Source organism: Nelumbo lutea, chromosome 8 (genome assembly GCF_056320005.1).
Source record: "Nelumbo lutea isolate HS-2025 chromosome 8, American lotus-T2T, whole genome shotgun sequence".
Classification (NCBI taxonomy): Eukaryota; Viridiplantae; Streptophyta; class Magnoliopsida; order Proteales; family Nelumbonaceae; genus Nelumbo; species Nelumbo lutea.
Genome location: NC_142691.1, coordinates 21982501 through 22006747, shown reverse-complemented (window position 1 = coordinate 22006747; position 24247 = coordinate 21982501). Strand labels below are relative to the sequence as shown.

Here is a 24247-nt window from a genome sequence, read left to right as displayed (position 1 = left end):
TTTGCGGTGTCTTTGGAAAACTTGAGATTGGTTGATAACTTTTGAAGAATCCTAGCTCCAATGAGCTGCTCATCAGAGGAACCAGAGGCTAAGAGCTCCATGCCTCCATGGCAAAAGAAACCAGATCCATTTTCAAGCCATCAAAGATGCTGTCATTTTCATGCTTTTTTTTTTTTTGCAAAATTTCTATATTTTTTGTAATTTTATACATTTTCTTTAATTTCTACAAAACTTGTGCAATTTCTGCATCTTTTATATTTCTACAAATCTCGCGGTTCGAATATATATATATATATATATATATATATATATATATATTTGATATTTAATATATATATAATAAAAATATTTTATAATCTTGAGCTCGAGGTCAAGGTTGTTGCTCGAAGCTTGAGCCTTGTAGTATGATCTTGAGCCGAGTTCGAGCCGGATATTCCGCTCGGCTTGAATCCACCCTAGGTTTCATGACGATGGCTTCAAATTCGGCAAGGCAATTGGGTAGCTGGACGGGTACTCAAAACACGTATTGACGAATCCGACCAGCATGCAGGAGCTGGACAAACTGCAAGGAGTCGCCTGTGATGTGAGGAGGGGGATGGAGGGAGTTTGGAGGAGACAAGCCTTTTAGATATCCTTCAATCTGTTTGTTTCTATGACAACTCTTTTGGTCATTTAGTCGAACGGTATATTTCCACAAATTTCTGACAAAGGCCTACGGGTTCATCATCGTTAAATTAATCCACCGAATACCAGTTGAAGTAGAGGTGAAGTAAGAGCGAGTATAGGGTGAAGAGTGGTTTTGTTGATTGTTTCAATAATTTGAATGGTGTAAAATAGAGAGGAGGGGGAGTGGATAGAGATAGGGAAGGTCGGTACTGGTTCGGTTCTCGGTTGTGGCTTGACATCGTTTACGATTAAAGCTATATTTCGATAAAAGAGCAAACAGATGATGGAAGTGGCACTGAGTAATGAATGATTATCAAGCGTGTGATTTGTACAGGTTATTGAGACAAGGAGGCAGGTTACTGAGTAGGGTGATTTTATCATCAATATGATCTCTAAAATCAGATTTTATCATCAAGCATTTCATTTTTAAAGGGACTTTCACTCGAATATGGCCAATTTGGTTATGGTTTATTATAACTTACAAATTTGAATTGCATTTGTGGTACGAATACCACCATTTCGTGTTGTATCACTTAGTCGCCAGTCGCCGAAGGAAAGGAGAAGAGTGATTTAGAGAGACGGAAGTTCGTATCTTTCTTCGCACATGGACTAAGGGAGTCCCGCGTTTAGGAGAGGTGGCGTTCCCTAAATGGGAGGACATTGATGGCGGACAGAGTGGGAAGACAGACGATTCCAGCCCGAGTCCCCTGTAGTCGTTACGCTGCAGCTAATGAGGTTTTTCAGTAAATTTTCTTTTTCGTGAAAAACATAGTCTGAGTTTTCCATGGCGTCTCTGGTTCGATTCCTCAGTCATAAGAGGCTTCAATCCATACACTCCTCCGTAATGATTTCTTTGTATCGAGACACTGTATTCGATCACTCTCTTTCATCCAGGTATTGCTTCTTCACCTCTAGGTTCGTTCTTTTTCAAGGATTTTGTAGTTTAATGTTTCTTTTTAATTTTACTGATAAAAAATGTTTCTTTTTTATTTTTGTGGTTTGGATATCACCTTGCATCCATTTCATCGTGTTCACTTTCAAGATTTCATTTTGGATTTTATAGTAACGAGATAGTTTATAATTCTTCCACTTAAATATTGGTTAGATTAATTAGGTTAATTGCGTATTTTAGCATTTATTTCAACAATTAGTACAATGGGCTAGTCTCTTTCTGATTGCTGATTGAGGCTAATTATGGTAGCATAATGTTAGTAACATGATCTGTGAGTAGCTGACTGTGAAGTCACCAACTAAAGTCTGCTGAACTGTCAGCTTCGACTGGATTTGCATGATATAGTTGAAACTTCCATTTTCCTTTTTTCTTTTTCTCCCAACTCATCCTTATCTGAATGCACCTTCTCTAGAACTGAGGGCTGGTCAGACCTTACATGTATTGCATTTTGTTATGAATGTCAACCATGTGGATTCCCTTTCCCATTGGTGGTCGTTCTGATTTTGCCAGTGGATAGGTCTGTTTCTACAATCAGCAACTTTAAGTTGCAAAAGGGTTTTGAATGAGAATGGTTTCTCAAAAGTAATGATCTTTAGTTCTTTACTAGTGTTTTCTTTCATACTTGAAGAGAAGAGAAAACTTTCCAGTCCTTTTTATCTTTCTTCCATTCATTTTCAAGTGGATTAGAATGGTTGAAGAGAAAACTTTCCATGCATTTTGTTATGAATGTCAACCATGTGGATTCCCTTTCCCATTGGTGGTCGTTCTGATTTTGCCAGTGGATAGGTCTGTTTCTACAATCAGCAACTTTAAGTTGCAAAAGGGTTTTGAATGAGAATGGTTTCTCAAAAGTAATGATCTTTAGTTCTTTACTAGTGTTTTCTTTCATACTTGAAGAGAAGAGAAAACTTTCCAGTCCTTTTTATCTTTCTTCCATTCATTTTCAAGTGGATTAGAATGGTTGACTGAGGAAGGTGATTTCCATCAGTAATTGGATGGATGTTTACATGGTTCAGTTGGCCCTTGGCCCCAGAGGCATCTTATTTGAGAAGCTAAAGCTTTGGCATACCGGTTGAACAGCTTGTTCATGTAGATTTGTAGATCAGCAGATGACAGAGAAGGGGGTAGGTAGACTGACTTAGTAGGCCTGAGATTTCATTTACTAAGCCTTCTATATACTTTTATTTCTTGAGAAATGTCACTTTAAGATGTTTACTTGTTCCTTGCATTGTACAATTAGGGACTGTACATTGAGGATTTACAAAACAACATACTTAAGGGTGGATTCGTGACGAGCCAAGCTGAATAGTACGAGGCTCGAGCTTGGCTCGCCAAGGTAGTACAAGGCTTGAGCTCGAGCTTGGCTTGAGTCAAAAACTCGTAAGCTCGATCTCAATTTGAGAAAAAATGTTTTATAAAAATAAAAAATTATATATAAAAAAAAATTTATTTGAGAATTAAAAAATTAAGAATTATAATATTTTTATTATATATATATATATTATTTTCTATAATTTTATTATATATATGTATATTCGAGCTTGGCTCGCGAACCTCATGAGCCGAGCTCTATTAGGCTCGAGCTTGGTTGTAACCGAGTCAAGCCAAGCTTTTCACGAGCCAAGCTCGAGTAGCTCGTGAAGAGCTTGGCTCGTGGCCACCCCTACAATTAAGAAACTAAAAGAGTATATCTGTGAAAAAAATTAACAGTCAAAAAAGCATTGTAAGGCTTTCCTTTAAACAAACCATGCATGGCTGCCCAAGACAGAAGCATTCCTGATTCTCTTGGTCACCACAGCTTCTTCACTTATACTGTTTTCTAAAGATACGTGCATTTCTTCCTCACTCGTTCTATTATATATTATTATTAATAGTGTTGTGTTGTGAATTTGTGATTGTTAATTTATTATTACTGATTAAAAATGAAATGGACTTATTGAGGTTCAATTTTGAAAACGAAATATTTGATGTTCTGTTTGGACAAAACAAGTGTGATGTTTAAACATACCAGGATTAGAAATTTGTCCATAAAATATATTTTCACACATGAAGCTAAGGTGGAATCCTTTTTCCCCCAATCCATTACTTTTTCCATGGAGCTAGTTTAAAGCCTCTGTCATTTTTTCCTTGTCTGAACTATATGGGGCCGACTAAGTTAAAAGCCTCCATCATGTGCTAATTTCAAATTTCAAGGTCATTTGTCACATGGACTCTCCTAAATGAACAATGTGTTTGTGTCAGACATGCATTCACCACAGTCCATGGATTATTGAGGACATTTTTACATGACATTTTCTGTCTCCTAACATCATCATCATCAAAGCCATGTCCCTAGTGGCAGAGCCAGGAACTTTCTTTTGGGGAGAGCAAGTTAAATAAGAAAATGAGATAGGGAGTAGAGGAGGTAGGGTTTGGAGAGAAATGGGGCAGGAAGGTTTGGGTCTATTAACAGTTTTTTTCTTTTTTTTATTAAGAAAAATAAACAAAATTTTTAGTTTTGTGAGTTGAAGGAGGGTTAGGGAGTGATCCTACATTTTAGTGGGACTTTCAAGGTTAGGGGGACCCACTTAATTATGCTTCTGACCCTGTCTCTACTTACTAACTATATAGATAGTGGTTTTAAGACTTTTAACAGAAAAGTTTGGGGGGGGGGGGGGGGGCTAAGGACCCCCCACCATGCTTTGCTCCACCCCTGCTTATCCCAACTATATGGGCTTGGGGCGCTTGGCTACATGAATCCTGTTTTACCTTTCTGTTCTGTCTAGTGTCATATCCATTGTTAAATAATAAGTGCTTAATCATTTCTTGATACTTCAAACCATGCCCTTTTCGGTCAGCCCCTATCCCTTGTAGCCCCTTCAACTTGCCACAGATCACTTATCTCCTTGCCCTTCTGTCTCCTGGCTTATTTGATATAAATGAACAGACAATGTAACAAATGTAACTTGGTAATCAAGGCATTATTTTTTGCAGTTATATAATCTTAGAAAGCATAAAATATGAACTATTTTAATAGTATAAACTTTTCCATAAACATTTCGACGAGTCCATGTTTTCTCATCTTGCTGAATCAGACTCCTGGATGGACATGTGTCAGAAACCCTTATTGTTTAAATGAACTTCTAAAGAACCAAAATGGCCAAATTCTGGTAATATTGCCTGAAGTAGAATTTGTTGTTCTCTTTCCGTGGATTAGTTATCTATGTATGTGTATTTTAGATTTATTTATCTGTTTCCAATTCCCACTTTTAGTCTGCGTAGAAGCTCGAATGAATAAGAAAGCGAGTAAATTTCTCCTTGGCTTTCAAATCTGATGGTCTTTCAAGGCTAAGCAAGATCCTCTCCTTCAATAATATTGGTTTTTAGGGACACTGCAGTGTTTGATAATAATGTTTATCTGATGACTTCTTTGTACTACTTTATGATTAATAGCTAGCATTCTTTTTACAGGGATTCTCTGGCCTGTTTCTGCTGTCCAATTCAAGCCATGCCCAGACTCTTATATTTGCAGAGGACAATTTTCTTTAAACCTTTTTTTACTTATGTTGCATGTGCACACCAGAGAAGCTATGGAGCAACTAGCTGTAGCTTAGAATCGTTATGCACATCTACTCTGTTTTCATCTTTGTGCTCAAAAAATACAAATTTGCATGAAATCCATAGTGCTCTTTTAAAATGGCAACGAGTTAAATACATGAGCAATGTTCCAGTGATGCTAAAAACAGACAATGATGTGGTTAGATTTTGCCCTGATAAGTTACTGCCTGACAAGAATGGGTCCCAAATAAAAGGGAAGAAGATGCCCAAACGTGTGAAGATGTCCAAAAAAGCAAAACTAAATGAACTCAGATTCTACCGACTCAAGGCCAAGAAGAAGATCAGGTCCCCAAATCCAGAAGTTAGGATTAGATACAAACTTGAAAAGGTTGGTATACTTAATGCAACTCTTCTTTCCCTGTTTAAGATGCCACTTTCTTTCTACCGTGTAGATGTTCTAGACAAGTTTTAAATAAAAATTACATGAATAAATTCTTTATGTACATTCTCATTCTTTCTGGAAATCCTTAAATTATCTATGAGCTTGAGCCTTTATATTGGCCTCACTGTAGGATTTACTATTTTCAAGTGATTTCACTAGGAGGAGAAGAGGGGGATATCACATATTCCATCTTGCATTAGTGTCTTTCTTCTGTTTTCAGCAAATATATATATCTCCAGTAATGCAAAATATTAGATCAATATCACTGTCAAATTTAATTTTACCTGCCACAGGCTAAACGGAAGGAGCTGTGGCTGATTGAAAAGCTGAGGAAATTTGATGTTCCTAAAGCTCCGGCTGAAACATATGATCCGGAAATTTTGACTGAAGAAGAAAGATTTTACCTAAAGCGCACTGGTGAGAAGAAGAAGAATTATGTCATAGTTGGAAGACGTGGAGTATTTGGAGGTGTGGTTCTCAATATGCATCTCCATTGGAAGAAGCATGAAACAGTGAAGGTTGTTTGTAAACCCTGCAAGCCTGGGCAGGTTTATGAATATGCTGAAGAACTTGCACGGCTAAGTAAAGGCATTGTAATTGATATAAAAGCCAACAATACTATAATATTCTACCGTGGAAAGAATTATGTCCAACCACAGGTTATGTCACCTCCAGATACCCTATCCAAGAACAAGGTACTGGTCTCCTTCCATTCTCTATTTCATCTTGGAAAGAAAAGATTCAGTAGCTTTATTTATTCACTTGCATTTTGATAAAGAAAAAAGAGCATAATTAATAAGAACCCTGAGAATATGGGAAAGAGTTATAGAGGTGCATAATTAATGGCAGATGTTATGGACCTTGTCATCAGCACCCTGAGAAGCTGGGAATATCCAAACCTTGAAACTAGGGGTGCTCATGGTTCAGTTAACTTAACTGTGGGCCAATTTTCCAAACTGAACCAGTTATTGGAAAAACGTGAACTTAAATCGAATTGAAGCCAATCAGTTAACTGGTTGATCAGTTTGGTTCGTCTTTTTTTTGGTTTTTTGATATTTATAATATATATTATAAATAATATACAAATATGTAATAAAAATACTAGAAATACATATAATATATTATTTTATAAAGAATAAATAATATATTATATATTTATATATAATGCATATATATCATTTATATATAAAAAATATACTGGTTGGTGCAGTTAACTGCTGGTTTTTTGTATTGGTTAACTGAAATTGGACCAGTAACTTCGGTTGTTCAAAAATACTAAACCAACTGGTTCGGTTAACCGGAATATTTGGTTTGTTTTATCGGTTTTTGATGATCACCCTTACTTGAAAGAAGGAAAATCAATACTTTGTTATCTTATATGAGGAGGGTTGGGCAGTCCTTTTTGTAAACCCTTATCTTCTTTTTAAATTCTGTTCTCCCATTCTAAAACTAACACCAAAACCTGTTAACTTTGAACAGGACAAAACCTAGTTGACTGACAACTATGACTTTGACTTAAATGTAACTTTTAATGTCATCAATATTACTATTACAACTAATCTAATATAACAATAACTTCCAAATTTTATACAAGCTCAAAGTAAAATAAAAATGACCATATAATCAGAAAATAGCTACTATTTATTATGAAAATATCCCATGTAGCTATCTAGTTGACAATATCTCCATATCCACAAATCAAATTGCTATGAGATTTCATGTGATGCAATAATGTGCCAAAGTCAACTGTGGATAAAGTTACTTTCTGATCAAATGGTTGGGTTTCTCAATATAATGAATTGTTCTCAAGCTGGGCATCCTGGGAAGTGCAACACTGCAAAATTTCCTTGTTCCTTCCTTCAGCTTTATGTCTTTATCTCTATAACTCTTTATCATTTCTCCCCATTTTGAGTGAACTCAACTCTGATGAGTTTATGCCTGATACTATTCATATTGCCTGCCTTTTGTCCATCATGGTATCCTATTTTTTCTAAACTCATTTTATGGATTTATTGCTTCTTGATTCTAAATATTTGCTTCAGGTAACATTTTCTCTTATAGCTAAGGACTGGTACCCAATGTTGGTCCCAGATTTTTTTTGGGGGGTGGGGGGTGTGTTCACAAAGTGGCTGCTCTCTGACTTGAATCCATTTTCTCTTGCTCTCAGCTTGAGATTTTACTACCATTTTTGCTCTTATAGATGTTTTACAAAAATAGAATTGTTGTTGTTGTTGTTGGTGGTGGTGGTGTTGGTGAAGGCTTTGAGTTTCCAGATATGGAAAAGATGGAAATTCCTATTTTATGTGTCTTTCTTCTTTTAAACCTGATTAGAATGTATCTGTCATTTCAGACGTGACTATTATTTATACTCTTATCTTGCACATATATGGTGAAATCTTAGCTTCAATATGCTAATATTCTCTTTCTGCGCTTCTATTTCTCTGAATGTTGCAGGCCTTGGAAAAATATAGGTATGAACAGTCCCTTGAACACACAAGCCAGTTTATTGAAAAGTTGGAGAAAGAGCTAGAAGAGTACCATAAGCACCTTGCTAGATACAGAAAGGGAAAAGAGACTGCATCAGACAATTCTACATCTAATATCTGATGGTATTTCTCTTTCATATCAGCTTTTATATATTTTAAATATGGCTAAAAGGAAAAAAATAAAGGGAAATCTCCTGTAGGGTTGGTAATATTGGGATGCTCTTGTTTACTGGGCTTTTTCTTGCCCCGTGACCACAAATGTAATATTTAAGTTGAATCCAACCATATAGGTGGCTGAAGCTTTGGATCCTAGTTCAGCCTCTATCTGGTTATGATTGTCATGTCCATGTAATGATTAGTGAAATCTCAGGCAATGATTTTCATTTCTAAGCTAACTAAGTTCAGGCAAGAACATAATCCTAGCTGCATTCAAAATTACAAGAAAGAGTCATGAATCATGTATTAAAGCACCAAGTGCTCATCTTTAATCTGAAGGTGGAGAGCAAAGTTTGATAAGGAATCTGAAGGAGCTGGTGAAGAATTTTGAGCTCATCTCTCTGATAAGAATTGCATAGCAAGAATTAACTTAGAGGAAGAGGAACTGAACTTTGTTGCAAATATTTTGGAGTGTTCTATCGCTAGTTGGCCCTTGACCTACCTAGGACTGCCTTTAGGTGCAAAAGGAAAGTAGATTCTGGAACCCCATAGCGAGAAATGTGCAAAGACACTGGCAGCTTGGAAGAGGAATTATGTATCTCTGGGAGGATGGATTACCCTGATCAAATCCACTCTTTTTAACCTGCCAATCTATTTCCTAACAGTGTTTAGAATTCCCCAAAAAGAAGCCAAGAGAATTGAGAAGATTATGAGAGACTTCTTGTGGTAGCCGGATGATGGAAGGAATGATCATTTGATTAAATGGGAGGTGGTTTGTAGAAATCTTCAACAAGGAGGATTGGGTATTGGTTGTGTGGATAAAGAGAATAAGGCATTGTTAGGGAAATGGCTTTGGAGGTGGCTGGTGTAAAAGGATAGACTGTGGCATGAAGTAATAGCCAGCATACATGGAAGGTTGGGATGCAGGTGTATCCAACAGATCTACTCTGGCCTTGCCTTGGAAAGCTATTCGCAATATCCTACCTCACTTTCTCCGCTTCATCAGGTATGATGTTTGTTTTGGGATTTCTGTTAAATTTTGGGAGGATATTTGGCTTGGTTCTTGTCCGTTAATGGAACTTTTCCCCTCATTATACTCAGTTTCTTTGTATAAAAATGAGTCTGTATCAAGGTTTGTTGTTTCCCCTTCAAATTCTATGGACCTTAGTTGGGACTTTGGATTCCATAGAGGTCTTAGGGATAACGAAAATTTGGCTTGTCCGAACCTTCTACAACTCTTTCAAAATGTTTGCTTGAAACCTGGTAAACCGGATAAGTTGGATTTGGGCCCCCAACCCTAAGGGCTTGTTCTCTTGTGCTTCTTTGTTCAAGACCTTTTGTGATTCCTCAGTTTCTTCCTTTCCCATCAAAGAGTTTTGGTGTAGACCCATTCAACCAAGGTAAGAGCCTTCTGCTAGGAAGTAGTTCATGGGAAGATAAATATTATGGGCTTTCTTCAGAAGAGAAGGCCTAACTCCTGCCTCTCCCCGAACTGGTGTGTCTTGTGCAAATCCAATAATGAGAGTTATTTCCACTTACTGATTTCTTGCCTCTTTGTTGCAGATTTTTGGCTTTAGTTTTCTTCTTTGTTTGGGTGCAGGTGGACGTTACCTACAGAGGTTACTATGTTATTTGATCCCTCCTGTTTTACTTGGCCAAAGAAGAGAGGGACGATATTGTGAAGACGTATTAGAGCAGCCTTGATTTGGACCATTTGGGAAGAAAGAAATGCAAGAATCTTCTTAGAAAAGGAGAGAAGCATGGAAGAAATCAGGTTTCGTGTGATGGTTATAGTCATCCACTGGATAAAGACACTGGAGTTGTTCTCCCAGTTCTCCTTCGACGACATTTGGAGGAATTGGGAGATAGTTGCTAAAAGCTCTAAGGGGAAGGATAGAGTGGAGGTGGCCTGGACACCACCGATTGAAGGTTTTGCTAAACTGAATTTTGATGGGAGTTGCCGAGATAAGCCAGGCTTTTGTGGAATTGGAAGGGTGGTGAGAGATGGAGAAGGTAAACTTGTAGCACTGTTTTCTGGTCCTGTGTATGGGGGACTCTCTCAAAGCTGAACTGCTTGCTGCAATCCAAGGGGTGCAGATAGTTAGTGAGCTTAACTTGACAAACTGGTGGTAGAATGGCTAAGGAATCCTGAGTCTATAATTTGGTGTTACAGGTGTGAATGAAAAAAATTTACTTGGCTAACCAGGAATATGAATTTAAGGATACAATGGGTGAAAGATCAGCAAATGGGATGGCGGATGCTTTGGCTAAAAAGGGGTGAACAGGTCTAGCTGATTCAGTGCACAGTTGTGATTTGTTTTTTTTCTTTGTATGAGAGGTAGCAGCTCTTGCCTCTCTAAGGGATGATTGTAAAGTCTTTAATTTTGTGAAATAACCTGTGATAGTGAGACTATCACCTTGCCAGTAGTTGTTACTCAGAAATATTTTTATGGAAAAACATATTTAGACACCAGAATTGGTTTTTCGGAAACTGGGCAATTATTTGGTATTTTGCTGAACGACAATGGGCTCTTTACCACGTTGCATGTCGGCAAAATTTTGGTAGTCTATCTAACAGCCTTGAATGGTCAAATGCTTGGTCACTGTAATTGGTCCTCCACTACAGCCCTAGTCATGCAGGCAAACAGAGATGGACATATGGTAAGGAAACACCAACTGTTCTACACTCGCCCGATGTTTAAGGCTTAGTCTGAGGTATACCATGTTGCGTGTAGGCCAATTCAACCTGGTTGGACCTTTTCTTCCCTTCTATGGTCAACCATTATGGAGGCCATTACCCAATGTTGGTCCCAGCTATCTGGGATCTTGGGAGGGGTAGATTTGGTATGCCCTCAGATTCATACTCACATTCTTAAGCTTGCCAGCCTGGAATTTTACCATTAACCAAATAATGGCCCCCTTATGGTGAACCATTATGAATAGGATAATATAACAATAGCTAAGCTTAAGAAATGAAAAAAAATCTTTTGCCTGTATAAAGGAAGCACGAATTGTTTGTTATATATACCCTATGTCTTAAGACTAAAACATGGGAAGTCAGTCCAAACTGGTTGGACGATCGAGAATCAAATAAATAAGAGGATAATTTATGAAATGATATATTTTTGGGGGTTGAGAGTGGAGTGATGGACGGAATAGCTAAATATTATTAAGGAAAAAGGTAATTCCCTTTGTCTTGGTATGGTAGTGTAGTTTTGTCACTTTGTTGAAGCCATTCCTTCGTTTTTCCAAATGTGTTTTGTATCTGAAAATGCACACACGTGTTTACTAGTTCCACAAGTAGATGGGATCCTAATCTGAGATGTACGGCAAACCAAGCTCATAACTTGAGGCTTCTAGAAGATAAAGTAGATTAACCAAGGTTTGGCTGAGGCTGGTTAGATCTGATTGTGGAGCTGTCTAAGTCCTATTGTTGCAGAGATGGAGGGTTTTTTTAGGCTGTGTTTGGTTTGAAAGAAGAGGTAGGGAAACCTATACAAACCTTGTACAGGTTTCCCTATCTTTTCTTTCAAACCAAATACAGCCTTAAATTTTTCTTGAGAAGCCTGGTCTTAGTTTCTTGGATTCTAGTCTACAGTTGTATACCAAGGTTCTAAATTTCGGTATTGCAAAGTGTATCAGTATAGTATAGATACGGTGGAGCGATTCAGGCAAATATGAATATCTAGCATGTTTTGATAAATCTTATAATTATATTAATAACACTAAATTTAAGATTGAAATAACTAAGATATAAATATATTTTAAATTGGGGATGTTTGGACAATGAAAGAAGAATGAAATATTAAAAATTAATTAATATAACTTTTATTAATACAATTCTATCTTTTAAAGTTTTTTAAATTGGATTAAAGGTTAAAAAGTAAAACCTTTATTGCTTAAACAAATTTAGTGTGGTTAGACAGTTAGGGGGCAGTTGAGGTCATGGTTTTTATAACCAAACCGGTGACTGAACCGGTCAGGGGTCTGGTTACCGGTTTGAATGGTCCGACTGTTTGACCCGAACAGTTGGCCCATTCTGACAAAAAAATAAAAAAATTAAAAAATAGTCAAATTGTTCAAACGGTTCGAACAATTAACTAGACAGTTCAGTGGTCAGTGGTTTGTTGACCAAAATCAATGGTTTTTGGAAAAAGCGGTTTTGGAGGAAAACGGAATTGATCAGATGACCGATTCCCGGTTTTTCCGATCTAGCTGTCTGGTCTGGTCTGATTTTCAAAACCATGGTTGAGGTTGTTGTATGCTTCTATCTTCTATTCCAAGAGAGAGATGCTAGCCAAGGAACTACTCTTGACTTGGCAAAATACGGAAATAAGGTAGTGGTGATAAACACTGAAATAGAAGAGATGATAGCCAAGGAACTAGTCTTGACTTGGCAAAATACGGAAATATGGTAGTGGTGGTACACATTGAAATTTGCCCACGAGTTCCAACGCAGGCAGAAGGCTATTGGAACCGAGAACCCAATAATAGAGTTGAACGTTTTGCCAAATTGGTCACGATGGATATGAATATGACATTGACACGATGGAATAAAAAAGTGCAGTGTGGGACAGCGGAGTAAGATGGAATCAAAATCTGAAAAATGAATATGGGATTTTTGGGAGGTGATTTATTTTCTTGGGTTCTCATTGATCAAGAATCCCATGTTCATTTTTTAGATTTATATGGGATCAGGGAAAGTTTATTTTCTTGGGTAGTATTTACCCGGGTAAGTGATATCCATCGCCTAGGTGGGTAGATAATTTTTCCACATAGGGGGAAAGTTGTCAACACTTGAATGAGACAAAAATGCCCTTTTTAATAATAGATTTTTATGGCTAAAATGATCATTGCCTTATTTACATGAGAAATAAAAGAACATGGATAAATGCATTTACCCTGATAAGTGTTTCCCAGAAAAGCTTACTCAAGTAAATAATTTATCGAAAAGCGAATGGGGCCTAAAAGTAATTTATCAAGTCTTGAGTTTCCCAAGTCTCCATTAACAGAATGCATTATTATATAAAATACATTATTACTTCCAAATGTGCCTGTTAAAAGAAAACATTTTTGGGATTAAATTAATATATTATTATAATTATTAATAAATAAATAAATAAATAAGGTAGTTTCAAGTCTATTCTTCAAAGCAATATTTATCTTATTTTTAACTTTTTAGTAGAAGGGTCATGCAGCTACACTGATTTACAATGCATGAACATTAAAAATATTCCAATATAAGAGGGGAGATTTTAGTGGTGAGAGAGAAAGCAAGAGGGGAGAATTATGAAGAATAAAAAAAACCATTTTGTAATAGAAGAGAGAGCAAATTGGAAGCTCAGGAATTAGAAGTTAAGAGAGAGGTAGACGGTGGTAAATAAGAAAAATAAAATAAGAGGAAAAAAAAAAAAGAAAGAAACTTACTTGTGAACTGAATTTTTAGGGCTGTTAATAGGTTGGCTCTAGATTGAGACATCCTGTATCACTCCCATTCCAATTATTAATTAGGACAAAACCATAGATTCAGAATCATCTTGATTAATAACCAACTTTAACCCGATTAGACCCGATACTACTGGCAGCTATAAATATTTAAATAAATACCAAATAAAAACTTGGTTTTTTGATAATATAATCTTACATAAAAATTACAGTAAAATAATAAATTGTTAATATATCAATAAATTAAGTGTTTTTAATCAAAATCATCTTATATATTATTTATCAAATTTACCCTTTTACATGTAAAATATAATAAAATTTATAAAAAAATAAGAAACCTTTATATTATTAACAAATTAATCAATTCGTGTTTGAATCCGTTTGGAACAACCAAGAATAAAACTAAACTAATTATTAATTGGGACAAAATTACATAACCAGAATCAATATAATTGGTTCAATGGGTTTGAGTCTATCTGCTAGAACCAAATCATTGTCAGTTTTATAAATTTTACATTTTTTTAAAAATAAAAATCATAAAGAGAACCATGTATTGGTCTTTTTGCTATAATTAGAAGAGATTTGTGCAATGTATGAACTGATAAAAGGTATGTTTGGTTTGAAGGAAAGAGTAGAGAAAGAAGGAAAATACAGGAAAACTTATACAAGATTTGTAAACATTTCACTTCCTTTCCTTTTCTTTCCTTATTTTTTCCTTCAAACCAAACATAGAGTTATTGATTGTGGGTGAATTTAAAACTTTAAATAGTCCTGTCCTATGTTTTACTTTCTAAATTAAAAAAACTACAAATTTTTAAGAGGATCGAGATTTCGGAAACAATATTAAGAGAGAAATAATGAGTTGATGCGAACAATTGCATTCTAGGTATACGGAATTAGGAGAACTCAAATGTCTCACCCATTGTTCAAATAATCAAATCTGTGAATTGTCTCTCAGATTTTTTTTTTTTTTTTTTAATTTAATGGGATAAACAATCAAATGGTTGAACCAATAAACTGGTTACCTATTTACGCTGTACTGAATAAGGACTTTGTCAAAATTTGAGTGGATCTGGCCGGAAGGCCCAACCACCAACCAGTGTAAAATGCTAATTCGAGCCAATCCAATAATTCGGGCCAATCCAACTATCCAAGGTCAACTTGGACCCCTAAGAGAAATAATGGGGAGATGAATTCATCCTAAGTCTTCATTTTGTTTTTAATTTTTTTTTTCATAATTGAAGGTCGAAGTACTATCTTGTGACACGGTACTTCCACGATATGAAGGGCTGATGTGGAATAACAAACCCCTAAAAATGATCCATTGGATTTTCCATGTGGATAGTTTTCTTTTCCATGTCAGCACAGTTACTTAGTGGGTATTTATTGCATGTTCTCCAGAGCAAGGTTTAAAATTTCGTCATGTATCGGCCCTTATCGGCCGATACGTACTGTATCTTAAGGCTTCCAGCACAGGGAACAGTTTGAAATCAATCATACCATTCCTTTTCGTCATGCCGAAGGTGTATCGACGTCGTATTAGTGTTGTATCGATGAGTTTCGGTCGTGTATCGACCGATACACAACCGATACAATAGCGTATCGGCCGATACACAACGATTTTACTGTTGTTAAAACACAAATAGAAGTGATTCCGAAAGAGGGATTCTAAACCCATTTCAGAAGCCCTCTTTCTTTCCCAAACCCTCCAAAAAGCCTTTTAACATTTCTAAAGACTCGAATCTTGTAAAAATTTGTTAAGAACATTTATAAATTTGCAAGATGCCAAGATTTATTAAGTTTTTTAAGGTTGTGTAAAAATGAGTGGAAATAAATATGTTTTTCCCCCTACCCCTTCGGTTAGGGGGCTTTGCCCCCCAAACCCCCTTCCCCCTTTTCGATGTAGCCCAATTTTATATTTTAGAGTTAGGGGAATCTTGCTCCATCGCGAGCTCGCCTTTGCATTGACAAGACCCCCCTTTTAATAAATGTTATGAATTTTTATTTTTTTAATATAAAAGATTTTTATTAAAGATAAAGAAAAAAATGAAATCCCCCCTTCCTCCTTCATCCTTCCTCCTCTTAAGGAAGCTTATGCTTCTTGCATTCTGAACTATGCCTCACGCCTCTAGTTATTGGAACACCTCTGTGTTTTAAAACATTGAATCATTGATATTTATTTATTTTTTAAAATTTAGTTTACTTTTAGATTAAGATATGCAAAATACTTATTTCATCTATTATGTCCATAAACCCATTCAATTTTTGTTACATATTTGTTTTTCTTAATTTTAATTTAATTTTTAGAATAAAACATGCAAAATAATTATTTGAATAAAAATAAATAATTATTTAGTTTTTAGAAAATTAGAATAAAACATGCAAAATAATTACTTGATCTATTATGTCCATAATTAGATAGTATGTTTCTGTTCCCGACTTTCCGTTTATTGATTATAATATTTTTTTTCATAAAACCCACTAAAATGTGCTATTTTTGTGCATAAATAGCTCATTTATGTCTTATATTTAGTGATATTGATGTTTATTTATGATTTATTAGAGTATTTATAGCATTTTCATATGTTTCCATGCATATCTTAATTTTTTGTCCGTATCTATGCGTATCCAATGTGTATCCCAATATGTCTCTTAAATTTGCCTTTCCGATACACATAACGTTTCCGATACTTTGAACCTTGCTCTAGAGTAAGAGAGTTTGGATCTTTTCTTCATGAGTGCTCCTCACAGATTATCTTAGTCATACATTGGAAACATCTCTCATATCTTATATACATATATTAAAAGGAAGGGAAAATCTATGATGCGGAAAATATATGGTATGGAAAGAGTTTTGACCAATCAAAACTCACCCATGAATTTTGATAAATAACACCTGATTGGCTACCATGTTTATGATTCCAGTTGACTGGTCATGAATTTTTCAGATATCATATATTTTCCATATCATAGTTAAACCCTTAATGTGTGGTCTCTCCTTTCCCCACGTGTTACCTTGTGTATCATTAATTATTTTGGTGTTTGATCGGCCAATTTTTAAGAAATCAACAAATTGATAAAAGAATGATTATTAAAATCAGCCTTAAATATAGCTTTTTAGAAGGAAAGGGGTGGTCTCCCCTTTCACCACACCTTGTGTATTGTTAACTATTTTGATGTTTAATTTGCCAATTTTTAAGAAATCAACAAATTGATCAAAAAATGATTATTAAAATCAGCCTTAAATATAACTTTTTAGGTAAATTATAATTATTTATTGAATGATTAAAAAATTAAAAAATGGCCAAAACTGTTGAATGGGTCAACGGGTCAATCGCCTGGGTTAATGGGTCGTTGACCGATTCAACGATTTTTGGCTAGGGACCGGGATTGGGGCAAAATGGAACCAATTGCATGGATGGTTCCCGGGCCGAATGGTCTGATTATTCGGGTCAATAAGGGTTCGGAAACCATGGTTATTTATACTTTTGGATTTTCACTATTCAAAGATTTCTTCTTCTGTGGGTTTTATTAGAGCATGTGCGGTTTGAGGAAGGTATGTTCCTTTTTTATCATTTTCTGCTTTTGTTTTTTTTTGTTTTTTTGTTTGGTTTTCTTCTTCAAGATCCTCCAAAATGGTCCAAGGTTTACCACCATTTTATTTCATCTCTTTTGTTTTTTCTTTGAGTTTTCTTGTGCATTTTTTTTAAATCTTCTTACAAAGCGATCTGCTCTTTCTTTAATTGCATGTGTTTAGCTCTGTCTCAAAGCGGAACTATGGACTCAATTTTCTTATTTTTTTTTCTTGGGCTTTTCTAGTTTGATGGATTTACTGCCAAATTTTGTCTGCGTTTAAGGTCACTTTGGATTTATCTTTCAAGGTTTTGGAATCTCTCGCAATGTTCACCCTTCCCATGACTAATTACAAAGTTGTTTTTTCTAATTATTGACATCTAGAAAAAATGACCTGAAAACGAATTCTGGCCACTAGTTTCTAGGTCGATGGTTTGATCGTTTGGTTCGTTCTAACAACAAAAAAATAAAAATAAAAAATAATTAAAAATAAAAATGGCAAAAACCGTTGAACGGGTCGACGATTAGATCGACCGGGTCAATGGGTTATTGATTGATTAAACAGTTTTTGGTCAGGGATCAACTTTGGGTAAAACGGAACCGATTACTTGGATGGTTCCTAGGCTGAACGGCCCTACCATTCGGGGTCAATTAGGAGTTCTCAATGTGAAACAAAGGATAACTATGAAGTAGAACTCAGAACTATCACTGTATGATCATGTTCTTTCATATGAGATGCTTTGTTGAAGCAATATTTAAAAACTGAGCACATGATGATTTCTTTCAAGCCTTTATATGAGTTTCAATATTTGAGTACTTATAATCACAAATTTCTTATTAAAAAATTATTGTCTTTTTTATATAACAAATAACAATGTTACAATTCCAATACAGCCCCTACAAAGTAAGGCCGCTCTGCTAATTTGTATATTATTATTTAGGGAGAGATGTTATCAATATAGGGTGGGATATGTTGTGAGGTCAGTATGAGGAGGATTCTCATACTGAAATTAAGAAATATTTGGGTAATAATACTTAAATTAAGAAATACCATAGCTTTTCTTTTATAACTATTAACTAACACATATCTTAATTAAAAACTAAGAAAAGGAAATTAATGAAAAGATACATGTTTGGAGAGTGATGCAACAAAATTAACTAACCCCTTTTAGCTGGGCCACCTTGGCTACCATCTATGAAGAAAAGACACAAATAAACAGGGCCAAAGCCATCCTCTACGGCAAGCAAGGCATCAATGGCAAAAGCAAAGGGCTAGAAAGTAAAGGCAAATAACGTGCAGCATCATTTCCTCAACTTTTTATTTATCTTCCGAACACATCCTTGAAAAAACAAACTGTTGTGAAAATATAGGGAATAAAAGTTTCTCAAATTTATTTTGGTTTCTATTTCCAAACACATAAAGAGCCAAGGGTTCTCTAGCGATCATGTGGCATACACCTTAAACCATGGTTTAAAATATCGTTACGTATCAGTTCATATATATCGGCTCATATTGGCCGATACGTATCATATCGGGGCCTTTCCAATACACCTCTATAGGGGGTGTATCATGTCAATCCATGATTCAGAGGGTAGCCAGCACTTAAACCGACCCCTCTGAACCGGTTTAAAAAAAAAATAAAACATAAAAAACACTGGGTTCCTTAAAAACAAGGGCCTATTTCATAACAAATAACAATATAAAATATGTACATAATCCGAATTTCAAAAATAAAAAAATTACAATGATACCAAATATCAATTTCAGCCCTGCAATTTACATATCCAAATTAAATTTTCACATTTAAATAAGCCTGCTGAAACTGGACATTATATAATGCTCAAGAAAGTGGCTAGTATTTCTCCATATTTTGTACAATTCTGGTTTTATTTTTATAGTTTGGAAGAGTTTTATAATTCTGTTCTCTTTATTTTCATTGAAATATAAATCTAATTATACAAATATATAATAAAATATTAATGAGATAATTAAAGGATTTTTTTGGATAGAACTAGGACAAACTACACAAGATGTACCAAAAAATCACTCCAACAACTTACGATTAAAGTAAAAGCAAGATAAATTAAGAATATGAGAAAAATAGTTAAAAAGTTACTAGAAAACAAGTGGTGCAATCAATTTATCGGGCATCATTTGGGTCAAGGTATATCCAGTCCCAACCCCATATACTAATATGCACATATATGATTATGTATTATAATTATGTACGTAATCAGTTTCGATTTTCGAACAACCAAAACCAATACCGACCTAATTCAACTCGGTACATATAATGTAAATCCAGATTCTACATAATTGATATATATATATAAAGATTCTATATAATTGGGCCGGAACTGGTTTGTTTCTATCAAGTCTCCCAACCCATTAACAGTTCCACAAATCAGTGTCGTAAAATTAGATCTCATCATGAGTCAGGCTGGGATGGGTTTTTTGGCCGGACTTATCTTTGTATAAATGAAAAATGATTAGGCCGAAGCTTGAGCCCAGCCCTATAAAACCCAAAGCCCGATCAGAATAGAAATTTTGTGATATACTAATTATATTTTGGGAAAAATTTTAATTAGTATTCTGTATTTTGAATCTAGTGTCATTTTGGTCTTCAAACTTTAAAATGTGAAAATTTAATATCTAAATTTTCAAAATGTGACAATCCAATACCTGTAATTAACCAGTTGTTAATCATCTGTTAAGTGATATTTAAAAAAAACACAAATGCCCTTCGAGTATCATCTAATTTTCTTACCAATTATCCAAGTATTGACAAAAAAAGTTAATAGTCCCAAATCCTTGCCTCTTCTATTTCAATAAAGTTGGGGTCACTAGAATGCAACTTTCTTGAATGAAAGAAGTAAGGATTTGATATTGTTAATTTTTTGTCAATATTTACATTGTTGATAAAGAAAATTAAATGACACTCGAAGGGCATTTGTTCCCTTTTGCAATGTCACTTAATAACAGGTTAACTATTGATTAATGGCAAGAACTGGATTGTCATTTTAAAAGTTTGGATATTGAATTATAGCATTTTAAAATTTGGGGATCAAGATGGCATTACACACAAAGTTTATGGTATTAATGGGGAATTTTTCCTTATATTTTATTAATAATATATTAGTATTATAATATTATATTATTAAATTGAGCTCGGGCGGGCTGAATTTATTTGAGAAATCTCGGATCCGATCCAAAAAATAATTGAACCCGGTGTTTGGAGCCCAAGGCCAAATCCACATACTTAAAAATTTGTCCAAATTTGAAAAATTTGAAACCAATGGTTTTTTAGTTCCGGTTAAACGACGACTTTTACAAATTGAAGGCAAAACCTTAACCAGAAGAGCATTCCGGTTTTTAGTCCGACCCGAAAATTAGGAAAATTTCGTCATGGATGACGGACTAAAGTCCGAACCAGCTGAAATGTGCGAAGTTCAAAACCTTGAATTACGAGTAGCAACCTCGCATATTCTCACTCTATCGGCAGGCAACAGCCAATAGACAACAGTCCAGACCCCAGATTCCAAAGTCCGAAACCTGCCCATGCATGAAAACGAGGCAGTAAAGGAGGTACAGATCCCAATATCCGTTTCACCGTCACTTGCACGTGTACAAAACTGCACAAACAAAACAGCCTACGTGGCCTTCATTAACACCGTGTGTCTGAGACTCTCTCACTCAGGGGCAGGGCCCAGGATAAAAAAGCTCTTCATCCTGGACCTGCAATTCATTTCTCGTGTGTAGTGTCAGGTAAATCCCGTGCCGTTGACGGAACAAAATTGGGGCCCAATCTGAGAAGCCCATATATACGATGACTCTCTCTCTCTCTAGTTATTTAATAAATGTGGATTAACTCAAGATTAATCAAGATTAGAGAGCAAATTTGTGGGTGTCGGTGAGGGACGAAAATTTGTCCTCTTCCTTCCGTACTCCACACAAGTCCAAAAGCGGACGAATCAAGTGTTGGGCGATCGCCCACAATGTACGGACCAGATTATCTAGGCTGTCAGTCAACAGTCAATTGCCAAAACGGAAACCAATATGGCATTTACCAGAAAAAACATTCCTGTAACAATAATCTACAACCGTCCGATTATAGGAGTGGGTTATCTGTCAAGGATGGCCCATCCATTGGCAGTCGAGATTAACAGGTTTTGGAGGTGGGACCCAACTGACCAAAGTGGGCTTTGGCTGAGATGGTGAGGCCAGGTGAAAAAATACATTCCATCTTGTATGTTCCTCCTTTTTTTCTTTTGGGCAAGGCATTCTTGTTTGGCTTTGCCGTTTGCGACATGGAGACATGCCGAGCAGATCCAGCCGTCGATAGCAAGGGATCTTTTTTTGACTGGAGAGGCCGGAGGCGTACCGTTTTTCCTGTGATTGTCGGTCGACAAGGTAGTGACTAGTGAGGATTACTGGGTTGAACTTGCCACGTGGAAAGAGGCAAAGGCGGGAACATGTGAACCTTGCTTTATTTAAGTGAAACTTCATGTATCAATTACCAAATCGCGTAAAAGCAAGATTCCTTACTGATGTTTTGTCTAAAGCCAAGCAACTTGGCAAGTAAGCAGTAAGCCTTAGTGAGCTTTTAAGGGATTAATGATTTTTCCCAGCATCAAACAAATTGCGGTACTCCAACTCGTCTAAGAGCTAATTACCCATGGCTCGGGCCGGGTTAGGTTAGGTTGAAGTCAATCCTAATCCAATCTGGCTGTAGACAGTAGAATCCTGAACTCTAATCTTAATTCAGCCCAAAGTTTTTGGATTAGGTTGGGTTCGGATTGGTCTAATTTTTTTAATTTTTTCAAATTTTCTTTCTTTTCAATATTAGCATTATTATATTTAAAAAACATATATGCATAAATAAATATTTATATAATATTTAAACATACAAATATAAAGCCAAGTCAGGTTCTAGTTGGCCAAGGCCCCAATCCTAACCAAACCCGAAGTTAAGTCAAGATCATAATTTTCAACAAAAATTAAACAATTGCAACATCCAAATCAGCTCTTATTTTCTGTCAAACAAAACACAACCTTCAGGTGATTAAAAAACCCCATATAACTTTCAAAACCGCTGAAAATGTCAATTGTATATTATATATATATATATATAATCGGTTTCTCTACACATGTTTGGAGGAAACCGTTTTGTTGCTAATTTAGGGAAAACGGGTGTCAGAAAATGTCATTTATTGAACACTTCCACAAAAACACAGATGTGGTAAAACCTAATACGAGTTGAGTTTTTGTTTTCCAAAAGTAAAAAAAGCCCTAAAATAAAAAGATTCCATTTCACTTTCCTTTTAAATGGTCAAAACTACGAAAAGAGGCAATAGTAGTCCCCTATACTCCTTTTGCGCATCCCAAGGCCACACTCTCTAATAAGGGACAAAGAAGTCCCTTACGACCCTTTATTTGTGATTTGCTTGCAGCTGCAGCTCCAGTACTTCCACTTCCATACTCAGTGTACTAAAATTAACGCTCTCTATCTTAAGTCTTAATATGAGCTGAACAAATCGAGCACTAAGGCTTCCCTGAACCTGAACCTGAACCTGACCCAGGACCCAGGTGATGATTCCTTCATTATAGGATGAGACTGTTTGTCTCACTAAATAATGTATTCCATTCAACAATACTGTCAGATCTACACTCCCACTTTCTATACAAATGGAGGACATACTAATGCTAAGGAACAGGGTCTGAAGCTGGATCGGACCGGCCAGAATTATACCTCTTTTGAGGTCATTAGAACTTGGGTTGGCTCATGTCTGTCAATTAAACTAGGCAATATGGGAACCGGTTTTTAAAACATTGCTACGGATCATGCATGTAAAATGGAATCAGGGCTTCAACATCTCATGCTAGTTTACTGAGGGCAGAAGTTTTCATCAATTGTGTAATTCAGTCAATGTTGAGCTTGTCCTGCGTTGCCCATCCAAGTCAAGACGGGAGGGTTGTGTCAGTATGACGGTCCCAAAGTAAATTTTCTTTATCAAACTCTCATGAATATGGATGTAAGGACATGTTTGGAAGGATGGAATCTTTCAAGAAGCCAATAAAAGGAGCATTCATGAAAAACCATATTTTTAATTTTAAGAAAGTTATTTTTGGCTGTCTGGAGTTCACATTGGCGCCCCACACAATATGCCCCACATATACTTTGATCTCAGCATGCATTAGAAACATCTACCACACTTGTCATGATATTCCCATTATATGATTGTGAATGAATTCGGCTTACTAGGGCTTTCATCAAAGATGATTTATAGGCAATCCAGTGGGACCCACCTTAAAACTAGAAGCTGCTGTATGAAAGCCCTCCCAAATGGGTGGTGGAACAGCATTCTTGTAGAGCTAACTAACTCCCCATAACCCCATATGGTTGGCTTTGCTTCATCCAGCATCTGTGTGCCAGTGTATCATCCTATAGGCAGAGCATCTGCTTAATTTCAATATGGTGCCACATGATAGGTGCTACTAGACAAGGAAAAACTATACAATATGGCCATGTTGGGAACAGCCAGCCTATATTCCCCAACTCTTCATCTCGATGTCCAATTGAAAGATTTGGTGTGTCCAGGCTGCACTTTATCACTTTGAACTCTGATCAGAAGAAATAATTGGTTAGTAGTCATATATCTTAATGCACAAAGTCTGTCCTTGTGTAATCCTGACGAAACGAATAATCCTCAGTCTCTACCAAAACCCTTATCACGTGGTTGCTTTAGTTTTTCTTAACATATATAATTGCGATTACAATTCCATTTAAATGATAGATCCAGCCGCTCGGTTGTAATAAGCACCTAAGCAGAGCAAAATCAAAATTATTTCATTTGCCTACAAGCCTGCACCAAACTAAGGGTTTTATAAGCAAGATTATAATTATGTGAAATATTAAAACCACCAAGGTTTGCAAAAAATAATGCCAAAGGTTTGGACCATGTCTAGTTTACTCTTCTCAAGACCCTAGA

General features: G+C 35.8%; 1 protein-coding gene across 5 annotated transcripts; it reads left to right on the top strand.

Annotated features, from left to right (window-relative positions):
- The first annotated feature begins 392 nt into the window (after positions 1-392).
- On the top strand, positions 393-10730 carry LOC148843299 (putative CRM domain-containing protein At3g25440, chloroplastic). Of its 5 annotated transcripts, XR_016102860.1 has the most exons (6): positions 502-1560; positions 5069-5543; positions 5891-6292; positions 8052-8206; positions 8579-9245; positions 9840-10730. XR_016102860.1 is itself a non-coding variant. In XM_088956688.1 (5 exons), exons 1-4 carry the CDS (start codon positions 1451-1453, stop codon positions 8202-8204), a joined length of 1140 nt encoding a protein of 379 aa, XP_088812814.1. In that variant the 5' UTR covers positions 413-1450; the 3' UTR covers positions 8205-8206; positions 9840-10730. The 5 variants fall into 5 exon arrangements, 2 of the variants coding, with proteins under 2 accessions (XP_088812813.1, XP_088812814.1); XR_016102858.1 differs by having other exon boundaries at positions 393-1560; positions 8052-9245; XR_016102859.1 differs by having other exon boundaries at positions 393-1560; positions 8052-9245; positions 9803-10730.
- The last annotated feature ends 13517 nt before the right edge of the window (positions 10731-24247 follow it).

What these genes read in the sequence shown, in the direction of transcription:
- LOC148843299 (XM_088956687.1), top strand. Translation starts at nt 1,451, where the DNA reads ATGGCGTCTCTGGTTCGATTCCTCAGTCATAAGAGGCTTCAATCCATA. An exon ending in GATCACTCTCTTTCATCCAG is followed by an intron (nt 1,561 to 5,068) that starts GTATTGCTTCTT and finishes TTCTTTTTACAG; the next exon opens with GGATTCTCTGGCCTGTTTCT. An exon ending in ATACCCTATCCAAGAACAAG is followed by an intron (nt 6,293 to 8,051) that starts GTACTGGTCTCC and finishes TGAATGTTGCAG; the next exon opens with GCCTTGGAAAAATATAGGTA.